This window comes from Mirounga angustirostris, unplaced genomic scaffold (genome assembly GCF_029215605.1).
Source record: "Mirounga angustirostris isolate CCGP_5_RB_7025 unplaced genomic scaffold, mMirAng1.0.hap1 SCAF_5, whole genome shotgun sequence".
NCBI classification, from domain to species: domain Eukaryota; kingdom Metazoa; phylum Chordata; class Mammalia; order Carnivora; family Phocidae; genus Mirounga; species Mirounga angustirostris.
In genome coordinates this window covers 90,203,624-90,228,985 of record NW_026991713.1, presented here as the reverse complement: position 1 = coordinate 90,228,985, position 25,362 = coordinate 90,203,624, and the positions used below count along the sequence as shown (strand labels likewise).

General features: G+C 41.3%; 1 protein-coding gene and 1 long non-coding RNA gene across 5 annotated transcripts in view; one reads left to right on the top strand and one right to left on the bottom strand.

Annotated features, from left to right (window-relative positions):
• The window catches only part of GUCY2C (guanylate cyclase 2C), a 123,977-nt gene that overhangs the window by 10,382 nt on the left and 88,233 nt on the right, over nt 1–25,362 (bottom strand). For all 4 annotated transcript variants that reach the window (XM_054507169.2, XM_064591538.1, XM_064591537.1 and 1 more), the window contains 10 exons: nt 23,739–23,844; nt 20,617–20,679; nt 19,991–20,062; nt 19,418–19,522; nt 13,517–13,603; nt 12,247–12,379; nt 9,616–9,753; nt 8,734–8,822; nt 7,016–7,107; nt 3,802–3,960 (listed from right to left, as the gene is read on the bottom strand). In XM_054507169.2, coding sequence (XP_054363144.1) covers nt 3,802–3,960; nt 7,016–7,107; nt 8,734–8,822; nt 9,616–9,753; nt 12,247–12,379; nt 13,517–13,603; nt 19,418–19,522; nt 19,991–20,062; nt 20,617–20,679; nt 23,739–23,844 — 1,044 coding nt within the window. The remainder of the gene's footprint in view (nt 1–3,801; nt 3,961–7,015; nt 7,108–8,733; nt 8,823–9,615; nt 9,754–12,246; nt 12,380–13,516; nt 13,604–19,417; nt 19,523–19,990; nt 20,063–20,616; nt 20,680–23,738; nt 23,845–25,362) is intronic.
• On the top strand, nt 13,780–24,277 carry LOC123843944 (uncharacterized). The gene is made up of 3 exons (XR_006790674.2): nt 13,780–13,905; nt 23,486–23,722; nt 24,101–24,277. It is a non-coding gene; the product is annotated as an uncharacterized LOC123843944 (long non-coding RNA).

Sequence of the window (25,362 nt, the reverse complement as noted above, 5' to 3'; positions counted from 1 at the left end):
GTGTGTCATTAATGTAAGAGCTTGAATCACTACAGCTGTCACACCTGACTTTTTTCATCAGAGCCAACAGTTTTGCCTCCCAAGCATGGTTTACTTGGTATTGTTTAATATCACTATAAAGGAACAATACATTTAAAAATTAACTTTGATATTTTCTGAACAAGAACTTATTTGATATATTTTTGAACCAGATTTGGGTCTTTTAAAAAGCAAAGTCAGTCAGTCAAGTTAAAATTATGGTAAAACTGCAGAAGTCAAATAAAAGCAACTTAGAATATCTTTGTTGCAGAAATGGAAGGAGTAGTATATCGGACTCAGAATTAAGAGAGAACCACAAAGAAGGAATTCCACACCATACTTCCTTGATGGGCCAAGTTGCCTTTTCATTGAGAAAATGGGTGGGGCCAACATGAGACTAACCTCTCCCTGTCTGCCCTTGGGATCCCTCTGTAAAGGATCCAAGTATGGAACCACTAGAATCAGAACATGGCCGCTGGGAGGTGCCGTGGAGGTCACTGAGAACACTGAGGCTTAAAAAGAAAGTACGACTTTCACAAGGTCCCACAGCCACTAAGGGGAGAGCCAGTACTCAGCAACATCCCACCTTTTGGTCTTTTTCTTTCCGGGCATCTCCTCCACAACCCAGACCTTGGGTATTCATGGAGATGAGGAAGATCTGGAGGTAAGCTGATTGTATCGAAGGAGGAATATCTGCCATTCTCCCAGAAAATAGTTCATTAACCACAACGACACGCAACACTCGTTGTGAGAACCTCCAAAGCATCGAGGAAAGTCTTTTCAATTGGTGCAATGACAAAGCCTGGGACCTTTGAGAAACACCCCTGTGATGTGGCTGGTTGGATTCTCAGGGCACTTCTGGGGTGGTTGTTCTTGACCGGCCCAGTGTAAGGGTGCAAATTTTTTGAAGGCTATATAAATGTAATGATAAAATTGGATATTTCACCATCTTTACCCTTCCTATTACTGCTTATATCTGTAAAGTCATATGAGCTTGGAAACTAGTGCATTATCCAGAGAGAGAAACTAATGTTGGTAGATAAATGAAGAGCTGTGACTTAGCCTGGCGAGCTTTGGTAACAGGCTGTTGCTGACACAGACAAATTAGTGAACACAGTAGATGTCTTGGAAAGGCTTCCCACAAGAAGAAAAGCTTCTATTTTACTGTCTCAAAACCCAAGGGGCACTGTTTAAATAAGTGTTTAAGTAGTATCTGGTTCCTACATGCAGTCTGAGTTTATTCGCAATTTTGCCATTATGTTTCTTTTTGATCCTTGTAGTTATTGTTGGCGTATGTTTTAGTTTTCTTTTACAAATATACATACTTTTTACATAAATTATCAAAGTGAGTTGCACTGGAGGCCTGGTGTATTGCAGCTATTGAAGTGATTGGTGCCATATAACCTTTGGCAATCCAATAAAAACATCTACCCATGGAGATGAAAAGTAGAGCACAGGGAATATAGTCAATACTGTTGTAATAACATTGTATGGAGGCAGACGGTAACTAAACTTATTGTGGTGAGCACTGAGTAATGTACAGAATCATCCAATTACTACGTTGTACACCTGAAACTAATATAATACGGTCTGTCAACTATACTGAAAACAAACAAAACATCTACCATCTAGTGGTCAAAGTGGCACATTACACCAAGGGTAAGATAAAAATCTGAGGTGGTGAGCTAGCTGTTTCTCAAACTAATCGTTTGAGTAACATTATTGGTTAAAGCCACTGATGATGACACCCCAGGAAGGCAGCTGGATTATCTGGATGTTGTTTTTGTCACCACTCAGCAGTAAAGGCCAGGGAAGGAATTATGCATCGTATAACTAGCATTTCTGAAGCTCTGATAGAAATCGCCATCTCTGGGGCGCTTGGGTGGCTCAGTCATTAAGCGACTGCCTTCATCTCGGGTCATGATCCCAGGTCCTGGGATCGAGCCCCACATCAGGTTCCCTGCTCAGCGGGAAGCCTCCCTCTCCCACTCCCACTCCCCCTGCTTCTGTTCCCTCTCTCGCTGTCTTTCTCTCTCTGTCAAATAAATAAATAAAATCTTAAAAAAATATATATATATAAAAATCTCTGATGGGAATATTAAGGGCTCAAGCCTATCTCCAGGGTACCATTCCCAGGCTGTTCCTTGGCACTCTGAGGACACACAGATTCTGCAGTAGGCTCCCTTCGGGCACGGATGACTGAACAGAGCATGTGTGTCACTCCCACCTCTCCACCCAGGTTTGTCAAAGAGAAACTGTCTCTTTATTTAGAAGACAGCTCCCATGGTCTCAAAATCATTCCTTTAGTAATGTAGAACTGATATTCCAAATGAAGCATGGGTTCAAAACCATGGGCATTGCAGGCTCTGTGCTGACTACCTTATATCCTGGGCATTATTTCAGGAAATTCTTAGGGCCAGCCTATGAGGTAGATGAGAAACTGAGGCTTGGCTCATGTAGGTTAACTTGTCCAAGTTGGTGGTGGAACCATGGCTTGAAGTCAGGCCTTGCTGACCTCAGTTTCCACAATTTCACCCAGTGCTAGACTCCTAGCCTAGTCTTCAGCTCATAGAACAGTTTAGTCTACTTTAATGACAGGAGAACATTCCTGCTCCCTTTGGCCCAAGCCTGTTTTCTAGCTCTTCACATTTTAATTTCTTGCTTCTCTTAACTTTGCTTAGTTATTTTCTGAGTACCAGCACTCAGAAAACTTTAAACTGTTTGGGGATTTCAACCTTACCTCCTTTCTCTTATGTCCATGGCTGTGATTCTGTTTCACAAAACAGAGGTCAGCTCATAGATGCCTCTGTGATGAGGCATCTGATACATGGCTCCCACCTCCTCCACTCACGACTGCCCCTACTTCTTGTAATTTGGCTTCTACTTTGAGGTGGAAATGGGCATTTAGTGCCTGCAAGAGCCTCATGGCTCCTAGATTCAATAGGAAAACTTTGATTTCCATTTTGAGATTAAGGAGAGACAGCCAGTGACTTGCCAAAGGTCCCAGACTTCGTAAAAGTGGCAAAGAGGTGTTAGAACCCTGGTCATTCTAACTCCACCGCCCATGCTCCTTCTGGGGCACCACACAGCCACTTGAAAATAGCCTTTTTCCGGCTGCCTGGGTGGCTCAGTCATTAAGCGTCTGCCTTCGGCTCAGGTCATGATCCCAGGGTCCTGGGATCAAGCCCCGCATCGGGCTCCCTGCTCCGCGGGAAGCCTGCTTCTCCCTCTCCCACTCCCCCTGCTTGTGTTCCCTCTCTCGTTGTGTCTCTCTCTGTCAAATAAATAAATAAAATCTTAAAAAAAAAAAAAGAAAATAGCCTTTTTCTTTTAGATATATATATATTTATTTATTTTTTAAATAAGATTTTCTTTTCTTTCTTTTTTTTTTAAAAGATTTTATTTATTTGACAGAGAGAGGGAGAGAGAGAGAGAGGACAGCATGAGAGAGCACAAGCAGAGGGAGAAGCAGGCTCCCCACTGAGCAGGGAGCCCAACACGGGGCTCGATCCCAAGACCCTGAGATCATGACCTGACCTGCAATCAGACGCTTCACCAACTGAGCTGCCCAGGTGTCCCTCTTCTAGATATTTAGAGTACGAACCAGACCAAATCTTAGCAAGGTATTTTTTTTTTTAACTCAATAATTTGCTGAAGAATGTGCAAAAGGGAGCGATCCCATATAGATGCAAAGGAAAAAAAAATACTAGACAAAAATGCTGACACTTTCAGCTGGAAGGAACAAGGCACAGCTGCGGAATCCTGCAGGAGGACTTGCCTTACCTTGGGAGCAACATGAAATTAAGTCTGTCGGCTCTGTCCCTCTCTGCCTTGTACAGCTGGGTCCTCTCCTCCACCAGGTGTTCCAGATTCCGAGAATACAGCTGTAGACGTCGGATCAAGGTGTCCATATAACTTTCACTTTTTTGGTCGTGAAATAGGCTGTATGTGGTAAAAGATAGAGAGCATAAACATCTAGTAACACAGTGGGCAAATATGACAGTTAATTAAAGAAAAAAAATAAAAATGGCCAACACACATTTAAAAAAATTAACCTCAGGAAAAATTAAATAGAAATAAATAGATATAAGATTTTTTTTTTTTTTTAAAGAAAACCGAATGTTAGAACAATGGTAATCAATGGAGTTAAGGAGGAAAAACAGACACTATGACCTTCCTGGAGGGGCATCCTGGCAAAATGTGTCATAAACTTGAAAAGTACACACACTGATCAGTCCACCAGCACTACTTCTAGGAACTATACAAAGGAAGCAACATGAATGTGCTGAAAAGTAACTACAAAAAAAGCTACAGCATTCTTTATAATAGCAAACATTGAAGAATAAGCCAAATGTATAACAAAACATAATTAAAGTATTATGATACAATGGAATATTAATGTATCATTAAACACAAATTAGAATAGTTAAATGTACAGAAAGATGCTACCTCGATATTAAACAAAGAAGTTGATAAAATGGCAAAAATTATTATTATTATTATTTTTAAAGATTTTATTTATTTATTCATGAGAGACCGAGAGAGAGAGAGGCAGAGGGAGAAGCAGGCTCCCAAGGAGCAGAGAGCCCGATGCGGGACTCAATCCCAGGACCCTGGGACCGTGACCTGAGCCGAAGGCAGATGCCCAACCATCTGAGCCACCCAGGCGCCCCCAAAATTATTATTTTTAAGTTTTAAAAACCAGGTGGTTATCTACTGACAAATAGGTGGTTTTTTCTTTCTTGTTTGCTTATACCTGTTTCCTGAAATTTTAATAATAATTTACAATAAAGGGAGACATTTTTTTTAAAGGCTCTAGCAGTGTGATAAATGCAACGATAAGAGAAGGATCAAGAAAAGCAAAGCTGAAGGGCGCCTGGGTGACTCAGTCGGTTAAGCCTCTGCCTTCAGCTCGGGTTGTGATCCTGGGGTCCTGGGATTGAGCCCTGCATTGGGCTCCCTGCTGGGTGGGGAGCCTGCTTCTCCATCTCCTTCTGCTGCTCCCCTTGCTCATGCTCTCTCTCCCTCTTTCTCTCTGTCAAATAAATAAATAAAATATTTAGGAAAAAAAAAAAGCAAAGCTGAGCCTTCTATTATCTCCTTAGAACAGAGAGCCAAGCTCCTAAAGCAAAAAACCTAACTCCAGATGATTTGTTAGGCCAAGGAGACTTAGACAAGATGACAGCTTTTGGCAAGCCTTGGTGCAGAGCTTGGTCAGGGGATAAGCTGAGTGCCCGCAGGGTGGTTCAGGATCGAGATAATGTTTATAACGTAAATGGCGCCATTGAAGGGGCTGAATAAACCCTACCATTTATTACAACAATTGTAAGTTACCACTTCAGAGCTCAAGAAGAAGATGGCCTCCGTCATAGTCCCCTAGGGTGGGGAGGGAGGTTTGTTAAAAATTCGATACATTTCTGAGTCCTACCGCAGACCTAAATCCCTGGAAACCACTAAGCTTGGGATTATGAAGCAGTGTTTTTTAACAAGTTCCCCAGGGGGTTCTTCCTTCAAGCCACTAGTATAGAATCTAGTTGGGTGAGGGAGCAGGTGTAAGGGATGAAGATAGATTATCCTCCTTCGTGATGAATTGATTCAATTAAAACAGTTTCCTCAACCTTGACTGCCTATTTTAATCATCAGAGGAGGTGTTAAAACTCCTCATGCCAGCCTGCTCCCCAGAGCAATGGCATCAGACTCTCTGGGGCAGGACTGTGGCCCTGGTCTTTTTTAACAACCCCCCCCCCCCCCCGCCCCACCGCCAACCCGCACACCCAGGCAATCTCAGTGTTCAGCCAAGTTTGAGAACCACCCTATTCGAGGCTAAGTACTGGGGGCCCAGTTTATCTTCATGAGTTTACATTTCATCTGTCACACATACAGTCTCAGCTGATCTTAGTCAAAGGTCTGTGAAGGAATGAAAAATGGGCAAGAATTACATTGTTCATTATTTTCTGCTCCTTTCACACAAATGATGGATTAGATGTACCAATCAATGACCACCCTCTCATGAATTCACTCAACCCCATCTCAGCCCTGGGCTTTTCGGCTCATTAAGTATCTGAATCTTTGACTTAATGACAACTATGGAAAATTAAGAGCTGGAAGGAATTGCTGAAATCGTCCTATTCAAATCCAGTTTTACAAAAAAGGAAATTGACATCCAGTTAGGGTAAGCATTTTGCCCAATGTCCCGCAGCAAGCTATTACTAGATCCTAGTCTAGAAATTGGATCTCCTAACTCTTACTTCACGGTTATTTTTCTTACTCTGCATTGTATGTAACTGAAACATGGAAAATATGGAATTCAACCTTACTGGGTAATTGTGTGCTTTTTTGTTTTTGTTTTGGACCCTGAATTATAATCTGATTTAGGGCACAAGTCTTAAGTACCAAAGGCTAACGTTGCTGGTTTTAAGATCTTAAGAAACTTCTTGATCATAAGAATTATCCGGTGGCTTTGCAGATTCATAGGACTCATGCTAGACTTGTAAATCCTAATTACCTGCAGAATGGTCAGGGAACTATATATATATTTAAAGATTTTATTTATTTATGAGAGAGAGCGTGAGTGCACGAGTAGGGGGGAGAGGCAGAGGGAGAAGCAGACTCCCTTCTGAGCACAGAGCCAGACCGGCTTGGGGGCTGCTCTATCCCAGGACCCTGGGATCATGACCTGAGCCAAAGGCAGATGCCTAACTGACTGAGCCACCCAGGCGCCCCAGGGAACTATATTTTTAACAGACATATTTATGATCAGTCAGAATTTATTTTTTAATCAGGCAAGTGTTGCCCTAGAGTGTTTAACTTTTCAAGTGATTATTCCCTGAGAAAATGGTCTCTTGGTCTCCATCTCCTTGTAATTTTTTTTGAGATAGATGTTGTGGTCTGGGGTTTTTCATTAGAACAGGCATTCCATTCTGAGGTGCTACTGAATGTCAACTGTCATTAGAAAAATCTGAAAATTTGTGAGGAAACGTAAACATTTCAACAATACCCAAATATCTTGGCCAGTGTAGACTCAATTTTCTTGAAATCTGGTCTCTTCTCTGGATCCTCCTCCCAGCAGTTTTTTACAAGTAGATAGACCTGAAAGAAAGCAGGGGTCGATTGGCTCAGGGGGCGGTTTCCAATCCTACTGTCTTCCCTCCATGAGTAGTTGAGGCAGGGAATATTTTTTTTTTAAAACAACTCAACTCTGACAAAGAGGATGAGATTGCTGGGTTCCCTTCAGTCTGTCTCTGCTCCGCCCCCTGCACCATCTTGCCTCATCCTTCTAATGGAATGAATGCAAGGAAGCATTGCCCCCCTGAGAGGACATGTGACAAAAACTACAGATCTTCTCTCAGTAAGAACTACAAAATGTTTGTCGTCCCACTAGAGTGGTCTAGTTCAGGTGTTAAACAGACACACGTCCTAAGTTAATGAAAAACGTGATGCCAATTTGGACAAGGCTGGATTGTTGGGAGAGACAAAACACTCTACAGAAGTTTGCAGGGTTTCTGTTGCCGAGGACAATAAATCGTTGGGGTCAGTGGATATGAGGCAGTGACTGTAATGGGAGGCTCTTCCACAAGGGTTTCCAACTAGGGCTACTAGTGGAATCATGTGGGGAGGTTTCCAGTTTCTTATGCCCAGGCCCCACCTCAGGAGATTCTGACTTCAGCAGTCCCTCCTTGTCTGAGTCAACCACGGTCCGGAATCAGATGATCCTCTTTCTGACCTATCGGCAGGGTCAATAGTAACCTAACAATACTTCACAATGCCCGTGTCATTCACTTAGCTTTGTCTCATCACGTGGGCATTTTATCATCTCATGTCAATACAAGAAGGGTGAGTGCAGTATGGAAGGATATTTTTGAGAGACAGACCACAGTCACATACCTTCTATTACAGTATATATAGTTACAATTGTTCTATTATTATTGTTGTCAATCTCTTACTGTGCCTGATTTAGAAATTAAACTTTACCACAGGTATGTATTTATAGGAAAAAACCTAGTATATACAGGGCTTATCTGTGATCCACTGGGGGTCTTGGAATGTATCCCGTACATTTCTCGATTGTTTCTAGATGCTGACATATTCAATTGTAAATCTATGGGTAGGATTTACAAGCCTAATAAGTGTATCGCATGGACACCTTGATCTTTTAGGTCCTAAAAATTGAGAATGGGATATGGGCTTCAGGAGCCAGCTTTTTCTTGAGCTGGGAGAGGTGAGAAAGGATGTGGGGAGTGTGGCAGGCTGATAATGGCACCCAAAGGGAATGGCCGAGGTCTGGCCTCTGGAGCCTGTGAATGTTACCTTATTTGGAACAAGGGTTTTTGCAGATGTGATGAAGTAAAGGACGTTGAGATGGGAAACTTATTGTGGAGTATCTTGGTAGGCGCATTCAGTCACATGAATCCTTATCCTGGGAGCAGGTGGAGGGAGATTAGACCAAAGAGGAGACAAGATTGTAACCATGGAGGCAGAGATCGGAATGTTGTGGCCACATGCCAAGGAATGTCAGTAGCCCCCAGAAGCTCCTGGAAGAAGCAAGGAATGGATTCTCCCCTTGAGCTTCTGGAGGAAGTATGACCTTGCTGACAACTTATTTCAGACCTCTGGCCTTCGGAACCATTAGGCAATAAATTTCTGTTGTTTTAATCCACCAAGTTGCTGGGAATTTGTTAGAGCAGCCCAGAAACTCATGCAGGGAGATGCACTCACTTCCAGTTCTTTTTCCTCTGCTGTTTCTAGGAATAGATCTGGGCGGAAGGGTTTTACTCCATTGGCATTCTCCACTCTGAAAATCTTCTCTGATGGGATGAGAATAATTCAAATTACAAGAAAGAATGCAGCATGAAAACATTTTAGCAGCAGCAGACTCTGAATTGGTTCACCCTCCCCCCTCCTCCCGGATGGGTGCCCAGTGAGAATGTTGCAGAGCTGAGGCCAGCACTCAACAGGATGAATGAGCCACCAGGTGAAGGGGTGTGATACCCACTTATACCCAGGAGGTTAGCTTAAGTTAAGGTTCCTAAGCCTTTAAAACGTAACTCGGATACCACTACCCTTAGTAGGCTTCTTCTAAGACCCTAACACGCCCTCCCTATACCCCTTAGACACCCACCCTCCAGAGAGTTGAGACCTGGGACATAATTGCTCAATAAGCAAGGATTGGATGAAAGGAAGGAAGCGTTTGCCGCCCCCCCCCCCCAGCCTCCCCCACCCCCGCCCCAGAGAGGACGTGTGACAAAATCTATAGATCTTCTCTCAGTAGGAACTATAAAATGTATGTTGTCCCACTAGAGTGATCTAGTTCAGGGGTTAAACAGACACTCATCTTTTATTAGAATCAGAAGGGAAGGGGGAGATTGTAAGGAAAGAGTCTTTAACTGACAATGATGACAATGACAACATCTGGTATGTTATGCTCTTCAGAGCATTCTAACATTCATACTGTCAACCCCTCTAATACCCCTATGGGACATGCAGGGTGGATATGCCATTACTTTTTGCAGATGAGGGGACTGAGCTGTGGTCATAGACAGATGAAGTCAGCCTAGAACACAGGCTCCCAGAGAGGGCAGATGAATCGGTCTGACTTACCGTTCTGGTCCCGGCAGCTCAACGTGTAGAAGGTTTCTCTCCGCAGGATGATCTCCTGGGCAATGATCCCATAGCTGTACACATCGCCTTTCTGGGAGATGTTGGCTTGGCGGAGGTGCTCTGGGGCTGTCCACAGGTCTGCGCATTCAGCAGTGAGATTGCAAAATCGAGGGAGATGAGTGGCCCATAGGTCTCCAACCCGCTTTTGTTCTTTAAGTCTCTATGCCATGCACCCTTAATCCGAGTGGTCCTGAATTTGTATGTCCCAAACTTTGGAGGAGTTTATGTTAATGCTGGTGATTGGGGGAGAACACACCCTGGCCTTTTAAGCTGACTGTGTAATGCCAGGATTTGGGTGAGGTCACGTGGCAACGTCTTCCCTAAAACTTCTAGGATCATAGCACTGAAAACCCTCAAGCCTACCTAGAATAGCACCTGGTGTATAGAAAGTACTCGGGAAATATTTGTAGAATGAGTGCAGTAGAATATGAGAGGCTGAGGATTTAATAGCTTTTGGGACATATGGCATACATCTATGAAAACCTTCATAAATAAAAAATATATAAATTTATATATTTTTATTATAAAATAAAAAATACATTTATATATTTTGTCACATAAAAGTATTATGTTTAATATATATGCATACATGTTTAAAAGCATTTAAGTAAAGAGCCTATCACTGATATTTTGCAGGTGGGACGTATTGGCAGCCTCTAAATCTGTTATTGCTCACAGATGTGTTTTCTTGGGTTCCCACAGTATCCTTTAAAAAATAATGCATACAATTTGGGCGCCTGGGTATCTCAGTCGGTTAAGCGTCTGCCTTCAGCTCAGGTCATGATCCCAGGGTTCTGGGATTGAGCCCCGCATCGAGCCCGGTGCATCATGCTCCCTGCTTAGCGGGCAATCTCCTTCTCCCTCTGCCCACCGCCCCCCCAACCCCTGCACGTGCTCACTCTCACTCCTTCTCTCGCAAAAATAAATACATAAAATATTTTTTAACATTACTGCATACAATAATTTTACTCTGTGCCTGCTACTTCCTAATGCTTTCCATGTAGTTCACTCCACACAAGTGAAGTGTTCCTGTGTTCCATGTTTGGTTCCTATAGACACTTGGGTTTTGAACCCTATCACGTAGCTTATTTAGTAACAATAAGGGCATACCATTAATTTTCCTCCATCCCATGTAAGTTTTCTAGGGTCACCTATCTCCTTCTAAACTTTTTGTGATTTCTGTCTTCAGCAGTTTCAATGAAAAATCTATAGATTCACGTTGTGAGGTCCAGTGGCATGCTTATGTTGAGGCACGTTTTCCTCATGTTTGGTTTGCCATCCAAATGTTCATTACCTTTTTGAATTTATGTCTTATTCATTTATGTGACTTGTGATTCAGATACATACGATTGATCCTAATGGTTTGGGGTAGTAAGAAAGGTAAGTAGATCCACATATGCTAACAATTCAGGTAACCAACAGCACAGATAGGTAGGTATAACTGAGTGATGTTCAAGAGGAAAGCATTTGAACAGCAATTCATCTGATTTTGTGTTGTGGTGAGTCATCTGATGAAGGAGGTTTGTTCCACCACATGATGAACCATGCTTGACAAGTGCTAGATATTCATCAATATCTCAATATTGGATTGAGTCCAATGTCATCTTATGCTTGATGTGACTGAAGAAGTAGGAACAGCATTGTAATTTTTCTTTCATTTATTTATTTTTAAAATGTATTTTTATTTACTTATTTATTTTAAGTAGATTCCTCGCCCAGTGTGGAGCCCAACGTAGGGCTTGAACTCCCGACCCTGAGATCAAGACCTGAGCTGAGATCAAGAGTTGGACACTTAACCAACTGAGCCACCCAGGCGCCCCACCATTTTTCTTTTATTAAGGGAAAACTAAAGTATTGCCAAGTAGAATTAGAAATAGAATTTAGGTTTTTGGATCTAGGTGGTATTTTGAGGCATTACATGTGAGCGCTAGATTTCTGAGGCTGTTTGACCCTGAGTTATAGTAAAAAATGGATAAATGTTCAACATGAAAAACCCTTTAAACACTGCACATCACTTTTCTTTCTGTTACTTTTTTTGACCCTTAGCACAATCTAGAAAGGGACAGGTAAGAATATATTTTACTAAGAAGAGGGTTTTTTTTTAATCATTATAATTTCTTATTATCACAGATAAATGAATGAGAGTTTGGAAATAGGTCTTCGGCCTTGAATTCTATCTTCTTGGGCAAATCTCTTGGGCTTTTGGAACCTCAATTCTGTCTTCTATGAAGGATGAGGGTTAGAGCAGATGGTTTTTATGTCTCTTACGACTCTAACCTTGTCTATTTTTTCACCCAGTTCTGCTTCCTCAGCCAATAAGTTCTTCATGATTTCCTCACTGATATCAAGAAACACAGGGATGAAGGAAACCCACAGAGGAGGTTTGTTGGACTCAAGAAGCACTTGTTAAAAACCGACAAGGGTGAAGTGCTGGAGAATGAGCCAACTGTTTCCTCTTGTGGCTCTAAGTCTTTATTGACTTAGCATCACCTACTCCCTGACCACCTTACATGGACTTGGGAGAATTTTTTTTTAAGTGGGAAACCAGTAAAAATGTCATTCATCACAGACCTTTTCTGGGAGGCAAAATGGAATTGCAGCCAAAATCAGTGATCTTCACCACCATTCTACTGTCTACCACACAGTTGGTGGATTTCAGGCGGCCATGGACTTCAGTCTTACTGGAGTGCAGGTATGACATTCCCTGTAATTTTTCAGATGACAGGGAAACAGAGATAGGACACTCTTCAGCTGCTTGATTATTTTAAAGAAAGAAATGACATTCTGAAACCATTTCAGCACGCATATAGAATCACACTACCAGATTTTAAATTTAGTTCCATTAATTTTACTTGAAAAGTATTGTTAATGCCCTAATATTTGCCTCAGCACGGCATCTTAAGAGGCAGTTGTCTAAAGACTGTAGTTAAATAGTTACATCTAATATGAAACAAAGCGTTGATCCTAATTTTTTTTTTTAAGTGTTTCTGCTGACTAATTATTCAATCTGTTTGGGTATATCTCTGGTCTTCCACCTCAATTAAAAAAAATATGAATAATATAGCCTTGCCTTTCTGAAAGGAGGAGCTAGTCTTATTATTTCCTAAAATATAATTGGTCTCATTCTATTTTGAAAGAGAATATTTCCTTCAGTTATGAAAGGGGAAGCCCCCCACCCCCAACCTTAGGTTTTTGGGCTGCTGTGTTTCCCCCTCTGGTGGCCAGAGGTGTCCTTGCAGAAATTGGTTTTCATCCTGGATCATAGGAGTGAATAGTGGCAAAGAGAGTGGGGATCTTATAATATTTTTAAAAACTGATTCTGATTCTAGATGATTTTCAGGTGATTTAAGACTGTATCAAACAGCTCAATCTTGGGACTGACTTTTCTTCATTCTTGAACGAGGTCCTGGTCACTGGTATCCACTTCCTTTTTCATATCCTATCTGGGAATATTCATGTTCAAATTCATTATTGCCTCGTGCAAGAGGGTTGCCTGTCCTTGACAGTTTCTCATAAAAAGTTGAAGATTGTTGTCTTGCCTGCAGCTTTATATGATTTTGCTTTCCAGCAAGTCTATGAAAATGTGTGCCCCAAACTCAGAGTAGAAAAAATATTAATAATAAAAAGAATAGCTTGTATATTGAACATTTACTTGTACCAAGCATCCTATGAAGCATATGTATTATTTACAAAATCCTCACAACAATCCTCTGACATAGGTACTATTTTTATTATCATTTTACAGATGAAGAAACCAATGGTCAGAGAGGTTGAAAGCCTGCTAGATCTGTTTTCCTATGTTTCATTTTCATAAATGCCTTTGTGTTTGCAGGTCTCTTACCTTAGCAATATCATATAAGACCGAGATCTTAAACTCCCAATCCATGAATGTACCATCAGGGTAGGAGATGGTGTCATTTAAAACTTCCTGAATGGCAGAAAAAGAAAAGGAAGAAGTTGCAAGGAGGGGTACTGTGGAGAGACAACTACAGGCTAATCATGATCTTCTAATCACAGGACCTGGGGCTCAGAAACAAACTGAAAATCCATCGTCCTGATTTTCCTGAATATGTATTTCTTTTCTTTCTTATGAACCATCAGGTGGCTGTCACTGCAATGAAATGAGCAGGAGATACCCCTAATATCCCAAATCCTGGTTCTTCCACCAGCCAGGGGTAAAGGAATGAGCAGACACCTGCCGGGAGCATGGGCTGTAAGCCTGACTCACAGGTGGGTTGTAGGTTCTAGCTCACTGAAATTCCACTAGTGTTTCAACCAGGAATTGCTATTCAGGAATCTCTTCCTTAGGCTTATGTTTTATGATCACTTGCATCCATTAGCTTACAGCCCTAAGTTTTCTTTACATTTACCAAGTCCTCTGTCAATAAGAGCGAGTTCTTGTATTTTGTGTGAACTGTATCACCTAGAATTTTGAACTCAACATTTTAATACGATGATGGTTCTATTAAGATACAGGTTTTTTTTTTTTTTTAAAGATTTTATTTATTAATTTGACGGAGAGAGACACAGGGAGAGAGGGAACACAAGCAGGGGGAGTGGGAGAGGGAGAAGCAGGCTTCCCGCTGAGCGGGGAGCCTGATGTGGGACTCGATCCCAGGACCCTGGGATCATGACCTGAGCCGAAGGCAGACGCTTAAAGACTGAGCCACCCAGGTGCCCCAAGATCCAGGGTTTTAGCGAAGTTAATAACCATTCTTCACAGTAAAACTCGAACAACCAACAATAGCCCCATCTGACCTTTAGTTTTAACTCAGGCACTGTGCCAATAATTTCCAAAGAAGGGTCCAAAGTCATTAATCATTTCAGATAAGGCTGCCTTGGCTGTGGGTACCAGGCCAGGTTAAGAGAGGGAAATTATGAGCAGACAGATTCTAAAGTAATTCTTTCCCTTAGCACCTGACATATTTTATATTTTTATTTATGATCTCTTCTCCCTATGAAAATGTAAACTCTGATAATTTTTGTTCTCTATCTGCAATATCTAGACCAATGTCTGGCATGTATAGATGGCTCATAAATATTTGTTGCATAAATGGGTCGATTGTTCCTAATAAGGTTAGCCAATGTTGTTGTATATTTATAAGATGGGAAGCATATTGTTTTTATTTAGGGAGAGACTGGTTCCTTTGTTTCCTTACAAAAGTAGGTTCCGATGGGATTTGCTATGGATTGAAGCCTAAAGGGGTGATGTCAGGGAGGGGACTATAAAGTTTGCGTTGGCACAGGCTTTGCTTTGAGATTCAAGACACAAAGGAGTGGTTTCCTGTAGAAGGGTCTGCTGTCTGCTCCCAACAGGAGTAAGCAGTACCAGAAGGGGGCCCAGGACCACTCAGATAACAGAGGTTTCCTACCTTGGGGCAGAGAGCCAAAAACACTACCTAAATGTTGACTGGGCATTTTAGAGATTAAAAGGCCCTGTGAAACCCTCTGACTAGGCCCTGTTAATTGGTATTCTAAAATTTCATCTCACGGAAATCAAATGAATCAGCTTTGGTCTAGCCCTCTTATGAAAAACATTTCTATAGATGGTCCCTGACTTACTATGGTTCGACTGACAATTTTTTTTACTTTACAATGGTGTGAAAGTGATATGTATTCAGTAGAGACCATACTTCGAATTTTGAATCTGGATCTTTTCCCGGGCTGGCGATTCATGATGCTGGGCAATGAACCTCAGACCCCCCAGCCAGCCACTCGATTACAGGGTAAATAACCAATACGCTTACAACTATTCTCTGCTCATACAGCCGTCCTGTTTTTCATTTTCAGTACAGTATTCAGTACATTACATGAGATATTCAACCCGTTATCATAAATAGGCTTTGTGTTAGAAATTTTGCCCAACTGTAGGCTAATGTAAGTGTTCTGAGCACATTTAAGGTTGGCCAGGCTAAGCTACGCTGTTTGGTAGGTTAGATGTATTAAATACATTTTTTTTTAAAAGATTTTATTTATTTTTCAACAGAGGGAGAGAGACAGCAAGAGAGGGAACACAAGCAGGGGGAGTGGGAGAGGGAGAAGCAGGCTCCCCACTAAGCAGGGAGCCCAATGTGGGACTCGATCCCAGGACCCTGGGATCATGACCTGAGCCCAAGGCAGACGCTTAACGACTGAGCCACCCAAGCGCCCATATTAAATACATTTTTGACTTAGGATATTTTCAACTTATGATGGCTTTATGGGGATGTAACCCATTGTAAATTGAGGAAGCGCTGTAATTTTGAAAGACCTGAAATTGTTATTATTAGGAATGTGTGTTTATTTTATATCAGCATTGATTAAAATGATCATGAGTTTTCTATGACCTTTTGTTATGAGGTGTTATACTAATATTTTTTCCTTTCATAGAATTAACCATATCTGATTATATTATGCTTTTTACATGTAGCTGGCTTAGAGTTACTAGTATTTTATTTATAATTTTTCCTTCTAATTTCATAAATGTGGTTAGTCTTTAATCATATTTTACTATCAACTTTATGCTAGCCTTGTTGAATGTTAAATGAATTTAGAAGATGTTCGTTTTTCATTTAACATTAGGATAGTATTTATGTGGACAATGAGAATTACTTTTTGAAGTTTTAAAGAATTAAGCTGAATCTGGTATTCTCTACAATGGAATTTATAATTTCTTGTATCATTATTGTCCTACTTAAGTTTTTAGTTTTTGAGTCAAACTTTCATGGTTATATTGCTTCTGAAATTTGTTTTTCCTTTTTTAAGACTTCGTAATTTAATAGTCATGAAGTATTCTTTCACTACTGAAAATATCTTTTCCATTGCCTTATTTTTTATTCCTATTTTTGTGTATTTTTGTTTTAAAAATTTTAATTAGAAGTATGAGAGGATTTATGGTGTTTTTTTTTTTCTTCCAAGTTTTTATTTAAATTCCAGTTAGTTAACATACAGTGTAATATTAGTTTCAGGTGTAGAATTTACTGATTCAACATTTACAACACCCAGTGTTCATCAAAAAAAGTGCCCTCCTCAATCCCCATCACCCACTTAACCCATCCCCCACCCACCTCCCATCTGGTCACCATCAGTTGGTTCTCTACAGCTCAAAGTTTCTTGGTTTTCCTCTTTTTTTTCCCGCCCCATGTTCATTTGTTTTGTTTCTTTTTTCTTTTTTTTTTTAAGATTTTATATATTTATTTGAGAGAGAGAATGAGATAGAGAGAGCATGAGAGGGGGGAGGGTCAGAAGGAGAAGCAGACTCCCTGCTGAGCAGGAAGCCTGATGTGGGACTCGATCCCGGGACTCCAGGATCATGACCTGAGCCGAAGGCAGTCGCTTAACCAACTGAGCCACCCAGTTTCTTAAATTCCACATGAGAGAAATCATATGGTATTTGTCTTTCTCTAACTTACTTCACTTAGTGTAATACTCTCTAGCTCCATCCATGTTGTTGCAGATGGCAAGATTTCATTCTTTTTTATGGCTCAATAATATTCCATAGTGTATATATATATATATATATATATATACCACCTCTTATTTATCCATTCATCTGTTGATGGACATTTGGGCTCTTTCCACAATTTGGCTATTGTTGATAATGCTGCTATAAACATCAGGGTACGTGTATCTCTTCAAATCAGTATTTTTTTGTATCCTTTGGGTAAATATCTAGTAGTGCAATTGCTGAATCATAGGGTAGTTCTATTTTTAGCTTTTTGAGGAAACTCCATACTGTTTTCCAGAGTGGCCGTACCAGTTTGCATTCCCACCAACAGTGCAAGAGGGTTCCCCTTTCTCTACATCCTCCCCAACACACTGCTGTTCCTTGTGTTGTTAATTTTAGCCATTCTGACAGGTGTGAAGTGATATCTCATTGTAGTTTTGCTTTGTATTTCCCTGATGATGAGTGATGTTGTCTGTTGACCATCTGGATGTCTTCTCTGGAAAAATGTCTATTCATGTCTTCTGCCCATTTTTAAACTGGATTATTTGGGTTTTGGGTGTTGAGTTTTCTAAGTTCTTTATAGGTTTTGATAGTACCCCTTTATCAGAGATATCATTTGCAAATATCTTCTCCCATTCTGTAGGTTGCCTTTTAGTTTTGCTGCTTGTTTCCTTCGCTGTGCAGAAGCTTTTTATTTTGATGAAGTCCCAACGGTTTATTTTTGCTTTTTTTCCCTTGCTTCAGGAGATGTGTCTATTAAGAAGTTGTTGGGGCCAATGTCAAAGCTTTTATGTTTTATATTTTAAAAAAACCTCATAGGGCGCCTGGGTGGCTCAGTTGGTTAAGCGACTGCCTTCGGCTCAGGTCATGATCCTGGAGTCCTGGGACCGAGTCCCACATCGGGCTCCCTGCTCAGCAGGGAGTCTGCTTCTCCCTCTGACCCTCCTCCCTCTCGTGCTCTCTCTCATTCTCTCTCTCGCCAAAAAAAACCCACAAAAAACAAAAAACTCATAAAAGCACTTCAAAATTCTATCTTTTTAGTAATAATTAAACTTTGTAAGTTTCCTTTACTTAGGCCATAGTTATTCCTCTAAATTTTGCATTGAACAGATTATTCTTTTAAGAGAAAATAGCATTTAGGGCTATTTTTTTTTTCCTTGAAGCTAGATTTAAGTTTATGCCACACATTTTGAAAGCTACTCTTCTTTTTATAATTGAAGCTTATTTTAAAAAAATTCTAAGAGATTAATTTAAAAATTTTATTATTTAAAAATTTTATTGTATTGTGAATATTTGGACCTCTTTGAAGTTACTAATGCCCCAATTCTTCATATTTTGACTTTGTTGTAGGGAGGATAGTGCCATTATTTTTAAGAAAATTAAGAAACTGGGTCTGAATGTAGCCCAAAGGCAGTGACCACACGTCGTTGTTTGCTTGGACCCAGTTGCAGTTTCTATCTGCTGTTCCAACATAATCGCTATAGTACCCCTTTCCTTCTCAAAGTATCCTAATAAATTATATGGTCACCTTACCCAAAGGTATTTAAAAGGCTGAAAGCTCTTGTAACAGATGCACAGAAAGTGCTCAAGGTGAGGTGCAAATATTTCAATGCTCTTTGATGCAATTATCCTGGATTCCTTTCTGCTCCTGCCCATTTCCCCATTCTGGTCCTGTTTCTGCTTGAAACCTGACTTTGTTTCTTGTATGTAAATGGTTCTCGTGTATGCCTGCCTTCTGAACTACCCAGTGATTTGATATTCCTAGCTTGAAGCTTTGTTCTTCCCAGGAATTTGGTTCAGCCCTATCTTACTTTCTCCTTCTGCTTTGGACTTGCTCAACCAGAATGCCTGACCACATCTGGCAACTCCTGGGCCATCCTCAGTCTCTCCCAAAGGAGAGAAGGGTAGGAATTTAGACTATAGCAGAACCAGGACTTATGGACAAGTCTCCAGTGCTTATTGGGTTAGGGTTGACTATCCATTTTTCTCTTAGTGCAAAAGCAAGTATGTAAGTAAAATAAAATGAATTTAGAGGTAATCATTCACTTTCCCACAACTGTTCTCTGGCTTTTCAAGTCTACACTCCTATTTTTGGCTTGGTTTTGTTTTTTGTTTTTGTTTTGTTTTTGTAAAGATGTAGTAAGACTGGTTGACAAAATCTAAGTGATCTAGTTAGGAAGCATATGGACGTACCACTTTTTCCTGATAATTCTCTGATATTATTTCACTGGGTAAACATTTAACATTTCTACTAAATATTCTTTCTTCCCATATGGCTGGCCAGTTAGGAAATTGGAAATGATCATGGTTCCTTACCCGCAGGGATCCTCTCTCGCAGTATTCGATCACCCCGAAGATCATGGTGTCAAGCTTCACTGTGCCGTAGAACTTGGTGAGGTTGTAATAGTCAATCTGAAGCAACTAAGATAACATGTTTAGTTATAAAGCAAGTCAGCCAGAGAGCAGGGCCACGGTAAAAATTAATATGCTAATAAAACATGCCGTGCTTTAGGTCTTTGGGAAGATGTATTATTCCTGATACGTTGGAATGTCAGTACATTTCTCACGGCCACTATATCTTCCTCAACAGTTTTTCTTTTATCAGCAAGGAGCCTGGAAGACGAACCTTTGACGACACGCAAATAATATCAGGGCCATTTTCTAGGACATGCTAATAGATGTCTAAAATTTTTTACACCATCAAACACCACTCTTCAACTTCTGTTGGTAGAATTTTCAACAAAGAAGTAGAGTCTCCCATTTCTTGGTCTGAGGGCTTTTTTTGGTCTCCATCCCCCATAACATCTGGCTCCGCCAGGGACTTCAGTGCTCAGGGAAGATGGAGTGAAGCTATTTCTCCTTTAAGGATTTTAAGTAAGAGACACATACCTTGTTCAATTCTATCTTCTGTTTCTCAGTGAAATTGCCGTCGTTGTGCTTGAGATCCTTTAGAATCACTTGCTGCAAAGATCATTTGAATTAAGGAGATAATGCTGTAGCACGACCACTTCTGTGCATATTATAATAATTTGTTGTGCGTCTATCTTCCCTGTATACTGTAAGCTCTTGAGAGCAGTGACACGATTTTATTGATATTTATATCCCGGGTGCCTAATACCTGCCATAGGCTCAGGTTTGAATGTTTCTTTGAGAATGACTAAATGAAAAGGGAGGGCCCAGGGAGGAAAGAAGATACAAAACCCCCATGTGCAATTGTTGTACTCTCACTGCAGCGAGCCACAGTATCATACTAGGGTAGTTTGGCCAGCTCTGAACTCTTTCATTTCTCCTTTTCCTTCCTATGCTCCACCCCCCTTAAAAATTCTATTTGTCCAGCCTTGTGAGTTTTGTAACCCTTGAAGCAGAGCCCTGCCCATCCCTGTGAAAAGCTCCAGGAACAACCCCTGGAGGCAGCCTGCACCATTGCACGGTCCACATCAGGAGCCAGGGCAAGGATGAGCAGAAGGCCTGGAACACAGTCCGACTGAGAGTTCAGAGAAGCAGAGACTAGTCACCTTTTTGTCGTATTTGCACTGCCGGAGTCTCTGAATTGTGTCTCGTCTCTTGTCATCGTCGATCTGGCACAAGAAAAAGCTAATTATTATAGACACTTCATATCTTGTCGCATCTACTGTGAAGGCAGAGACGGTCTGCTGGGTGGGTGTATCTGTTGGTTCACAGCATGCCGGGAAGGCTTCTGGCAAAACTGTGACAATTGCCTTGTGTTTTCCTGTCACTACTCATCTTCCCTCCCCACCAGGGTCTTCTTCCCGGGTATCTACCTCCCATCCTTACCTCTGGGTCTTCCTCCCTCTTCCTCCCTTCTTAAGGCCTGTCAGCCAGGGATTTCCTTTGCTTCCTTCTCTCCTGGCCCATTCTGCTGGGAATCATTGTCTGTAGCTAGAGACTGGTGCTCCTAGGGGAGCCTGTTGTGCTCTTGAGTTGCAAACTCACACCTCAGCGTTCAATTAGCAAAGCAAGTGAGGACACTGGGTGGGGTGCCTAAGGGGGGCAGCCCCATCAGCTCTGGGTTCAGCGGAGAGTTGCCAGATCATCAGATTTGTCAGATTTGGATTTTCCTATGCCATTCCAAAATTTTTATATTTGGCAATTAATTTTAGAAGATGTTAAATATTAAATGAAACCACACACACACACACACACACACACACACCTGCAGGCTAGATATGGCTCTTGGTCTGCCAGACTTCTGGTCTCAAGGCAGAAAAAAGATTGAGAAATAGTGCATCTTTTAATTTGGTTCTCATAGAAACCTGTGATGTATTATGATATTGGTTAAAACTTACCTCGTTAGGACCTTTTGAGATGTGAGCAAAATAAACTATATCAAATTCCAAGCATGATGCCTGGCACAATGCAGATTAACAAATGTCAGATGTCTTCTCTTCCTCTTCTCATTTTACTAATGGGCCACATACGGGTTAAATGACACTAAGTGTCACATATGGGCATGCCAAAATCTGAGCTTGCTGCCTTGTCTCATATTCTTTTTTCTGAGCCCTCGATTAGTTCATTTAAACTATTTGAACCTCAGTACTTCATCTGGGAAATTCTAACTGACAGGGGTCCTGGGCATCAAATGCAATAAAGCTTGTGCAATTTTCTTGCAAATTTGAGTGTTTTATCCTCAAATGAGTTATCTTCATCTTTTTCATTGTTTTCATCTGTTATTCATCCCTTTGAACTTCCTGACTTCTCTCCTTGTCTGCTTTGGTTTTCTGCCCCTTTCTGTCCTCGTACAGGGATGTACTCTTTCTCATCCCATCCCGTGGTCTTGTTTCCTTATCTCTGCCTTCAGCACACATGCACATCTGGGACTTGAACCATTTCCTGTCTGGTGCTGCGGCATTTCCACCTCTGGCTGACTTTGGCTGACCTCCTTGGGCTTTCTCCCTGCTCCATCTGACTCACAGTGCTGGAAGACCTCTCTTGACAGTTAGTCCTTGGCCACCTGCTTCCCAGCCTGCCTGAAACTCAGTGTGACTGTGACGGTCCATGCCTCGAATCACCTCTCTGGTCCCTCTCTTAAACTTTTTGTCCCAAAGACTTAGTCCTTAGCCAGGTGAGTGGTTAATCTGATGAATTCATGCATAGAAATTGTGTAATGTCTGATGAGGGATGGATGGGTTATATTTCTAGGAATATCTACATTTGAAGAAAACAGAGACATAGTATTTTAGGCTACATCAAAAAGAACAAATATGAAATGTGGGGTTTGAGGCAGTGGGGGAGGCTTGTGAGGAGTGGAGGCATGGCTGGATGTGCGCAGAGGTGGGCCACGTGGGAGCCCATCCTGGCGTCATACCAGAGGTGGAGGAGCACTCACTCCTTCTAGAGGTCTCCTCCCCCCTTCCTGGGGTACTGTCAATTAGTCATTTAGGTCCAAAAATTCTCTCTTGGGAAGTCTGATAGTCTTACGGTCATTTGCACCTTTCTGTGAATTACTGCAAGATGGATTTTATCCTGACGCTTGCCTGAGATAGAGTGGTCTTTGCAAATAGAAGTCTTATGTGTGAGGTTCCCAATGCAACAGGAGGGTCAGTCAGAGCAGGAGCATTACTGGGCGCAAGGGAGATCTAGTCCTTGTAGAGCGTGAGGGTATCCTAGCTCTTAGAGTGCGACATGCAGGAGATGGACACACCTGACCCAGCTGCAATTGTACTTTTGCTGGTTTTAGGCAGGGAGGCATCTCAAGCCACACTATCCTATCGATTTGGCCCTACGCTGAGGAACCCCACCATGCCCTTCATGTGGAGGTTCTGGGTCTCCTTCTCTTAGTGTGCTTTGGTCTAAAAACTCTGTAAGAATATGGTGAATGGTAGGTTTTAGGATCTTAGACTTCACAGTTAGACAGACTAGGTTCAAACTGTGACCATGTTCCCCAGGTTCTAGCCCTGTTACCTCCCAGGGTTTGTCGGGGGAAGATGAAATGGGTCAATGCCCCTGGCACGGGAGAAGTGCTCAGTAAGTGTCAACTCTTATTATTTGCAGTAATCCTACTCATTAGCTGTGCGTGACCCTGCACTGTTTCCTAACCCCACATCCTTTGGTTTCCTCATCAGCAAAGTTATGATAAAGTTTAACTTGTGCACTCCTTCTGGCGAGTACTGCAGATGAGATGATTGGGCTCCAGCACTGGCTGTGCCCAAGGGGAGTGATTATTCCTGGCTGCTGTGATGTGTCCTGGCAGAGGGAGAATGCAGGCAAATGTCAGCAGAGGCCTCTTTCTTCAGCAATGAGCAAGATAAGCATACATCCTTAGCATGGGCAGAGTAGTAGTCAAGGCTTAGTGGGGCTCAAATGCTCTACTTATTTCTATATCACTTCCATGACAAATGCACACCATATGCATTTCCCTTCTAGGTCAGAGGCAAAGAATGAGTAACACACCAAATCTCAGCCTCCACTGAAGTGTTCATTGGATCAACCAGCTGACATTTAGGACACTGGAGGATCAATGGAAAGACGGGAGCTGAGAATTAGAAAATGTCCAAGTCTTAGATTCTCAAGCAGAGGATCCCTGCTTGGCCCATTTCTTACCGTGTTACCAGCCTTGTCAAATACCTGGCAAGTTGCACCAGCCCTAGCATTCTTCAACAGGTGAGGTTCATCTTACCTTTAGGCTAATATGGTTAGTCTCATTGGTCTCCAGAGGAAAGATGTTTTCAGAAGGAATGTGGGACCATTTTTTCTGACGAAGTTCATATTCTTTTTTATATTTTCTGTGAAAGGTATAAAACCAGTCAGTAGGTTTTTATTAACATTCATGTCATTTAGCTTCTGAACACTAAGAGAAATTTAGAACCCTGACATTCTCAGGTAGATATGTGGTGAGAGATGTTAGCCCAGTGGTGTGATTCCATGTTCTGCAAACTGGTGAATGCTGGCCATTAGGTCAGCTGTAATGATTTCTGATGTTAGTTTAACTTTTTCTTTCTTTCTTTTCTTCCCTTCTTTCTTTCCATTTCATTTTCTCAGGTCCTTCACTAAGGCAGCCCTTCACTATTATAAAGAATCTGAACTGATGACATGGAAAGAGTAAGGAAAAAACAGAAACAATTCAAAACTGGTAAGCTTGAAAAGCAAATATGTTAATTTTTAAGTCACCAGAGAATACACCAGATTCCTAAACAAGCCAGTTCTTCTTCTTCTTCTTCTTCTTTTTTTTTTTTTTTAAAGATTTTATTTATTTGACAGAGACACATCAAGAGAGGGAACACAAGCAGGGGGAGTGGGAGAGGGAGAAGCAGGCTTCCCGTGGAGCAGGAAGCCCGATGCAGGGCTCAATCCCAGGACCCTGGAATCATGACCTGAGCCAAAGGCAGATGCTTAATGACTGAGCCACCCAGGCACCCCAACAAGCCAGTTCTTCTTATGCATTTGTGCCTTTAAGAATATGTGTATAGGGCGCCTGGGTGGCTCAGTTGGTTAAGCGACTGCCTTCGGCTCGGGTCATGATCCTGGAGTCCCAGGATCAAGTCCCACATCGGGCTCCCTGCTCAGCGGGGGGTCTGCTTCTCCCTCTGGCCCTCTTCCCTCTCATGCTCTCTGTCTCTCATTCTCTCTCTCAAATAAATAAATAAATAAATCTAAAAAAAAAAAGAATATGTGTATAAAGAAAATAGAAAAGCACAGAGAAAATGTAACATGTATTTCAGCATTCAAAATGTCAATTTTTTAAGTGTTTCCCCCAGATAGTACAGATAAAGCAGAATCCTTGGGTTATAGGAAACACAACTTTACAGATATTGTCAAATTATTTTCCAAAGTGGTTATACTACTTACACCTTCCCAACATGAGAATTCCCATTTCTTCCGGATTCTTAACATTTGGTATTATTAAACTATTTTTTTTTTACCATTATGATGTATGTGAGATGGTGTTTATTGTTTTGTGTTTCATTTTTCTATTACAGAGAGATCCAATATCTTTTCAAATACTTTCTAGCTATTTTATAGAACATACAGTTATATATTCATTCACAATTTTGCCCATATATCATAATTTACATAAGTTCCTTATATATTCTGCAAAACAGATCTTTTGTCCTTTTGAGTTGCAAATACTTTCTTCTAGTTTATTGCTTATTTTAACTTTGTTGTATAGAACATTTAGTTTTTATTATGGCCCCATTTATTTTGTTTCTTCTATGACGTTTCTATCTTAGAAATATTTTCCTACTTGAGATCATAAAGTCCTTTTCTATTAATTTCCTCTAAGTTTTGAAGTTTGAATTTCA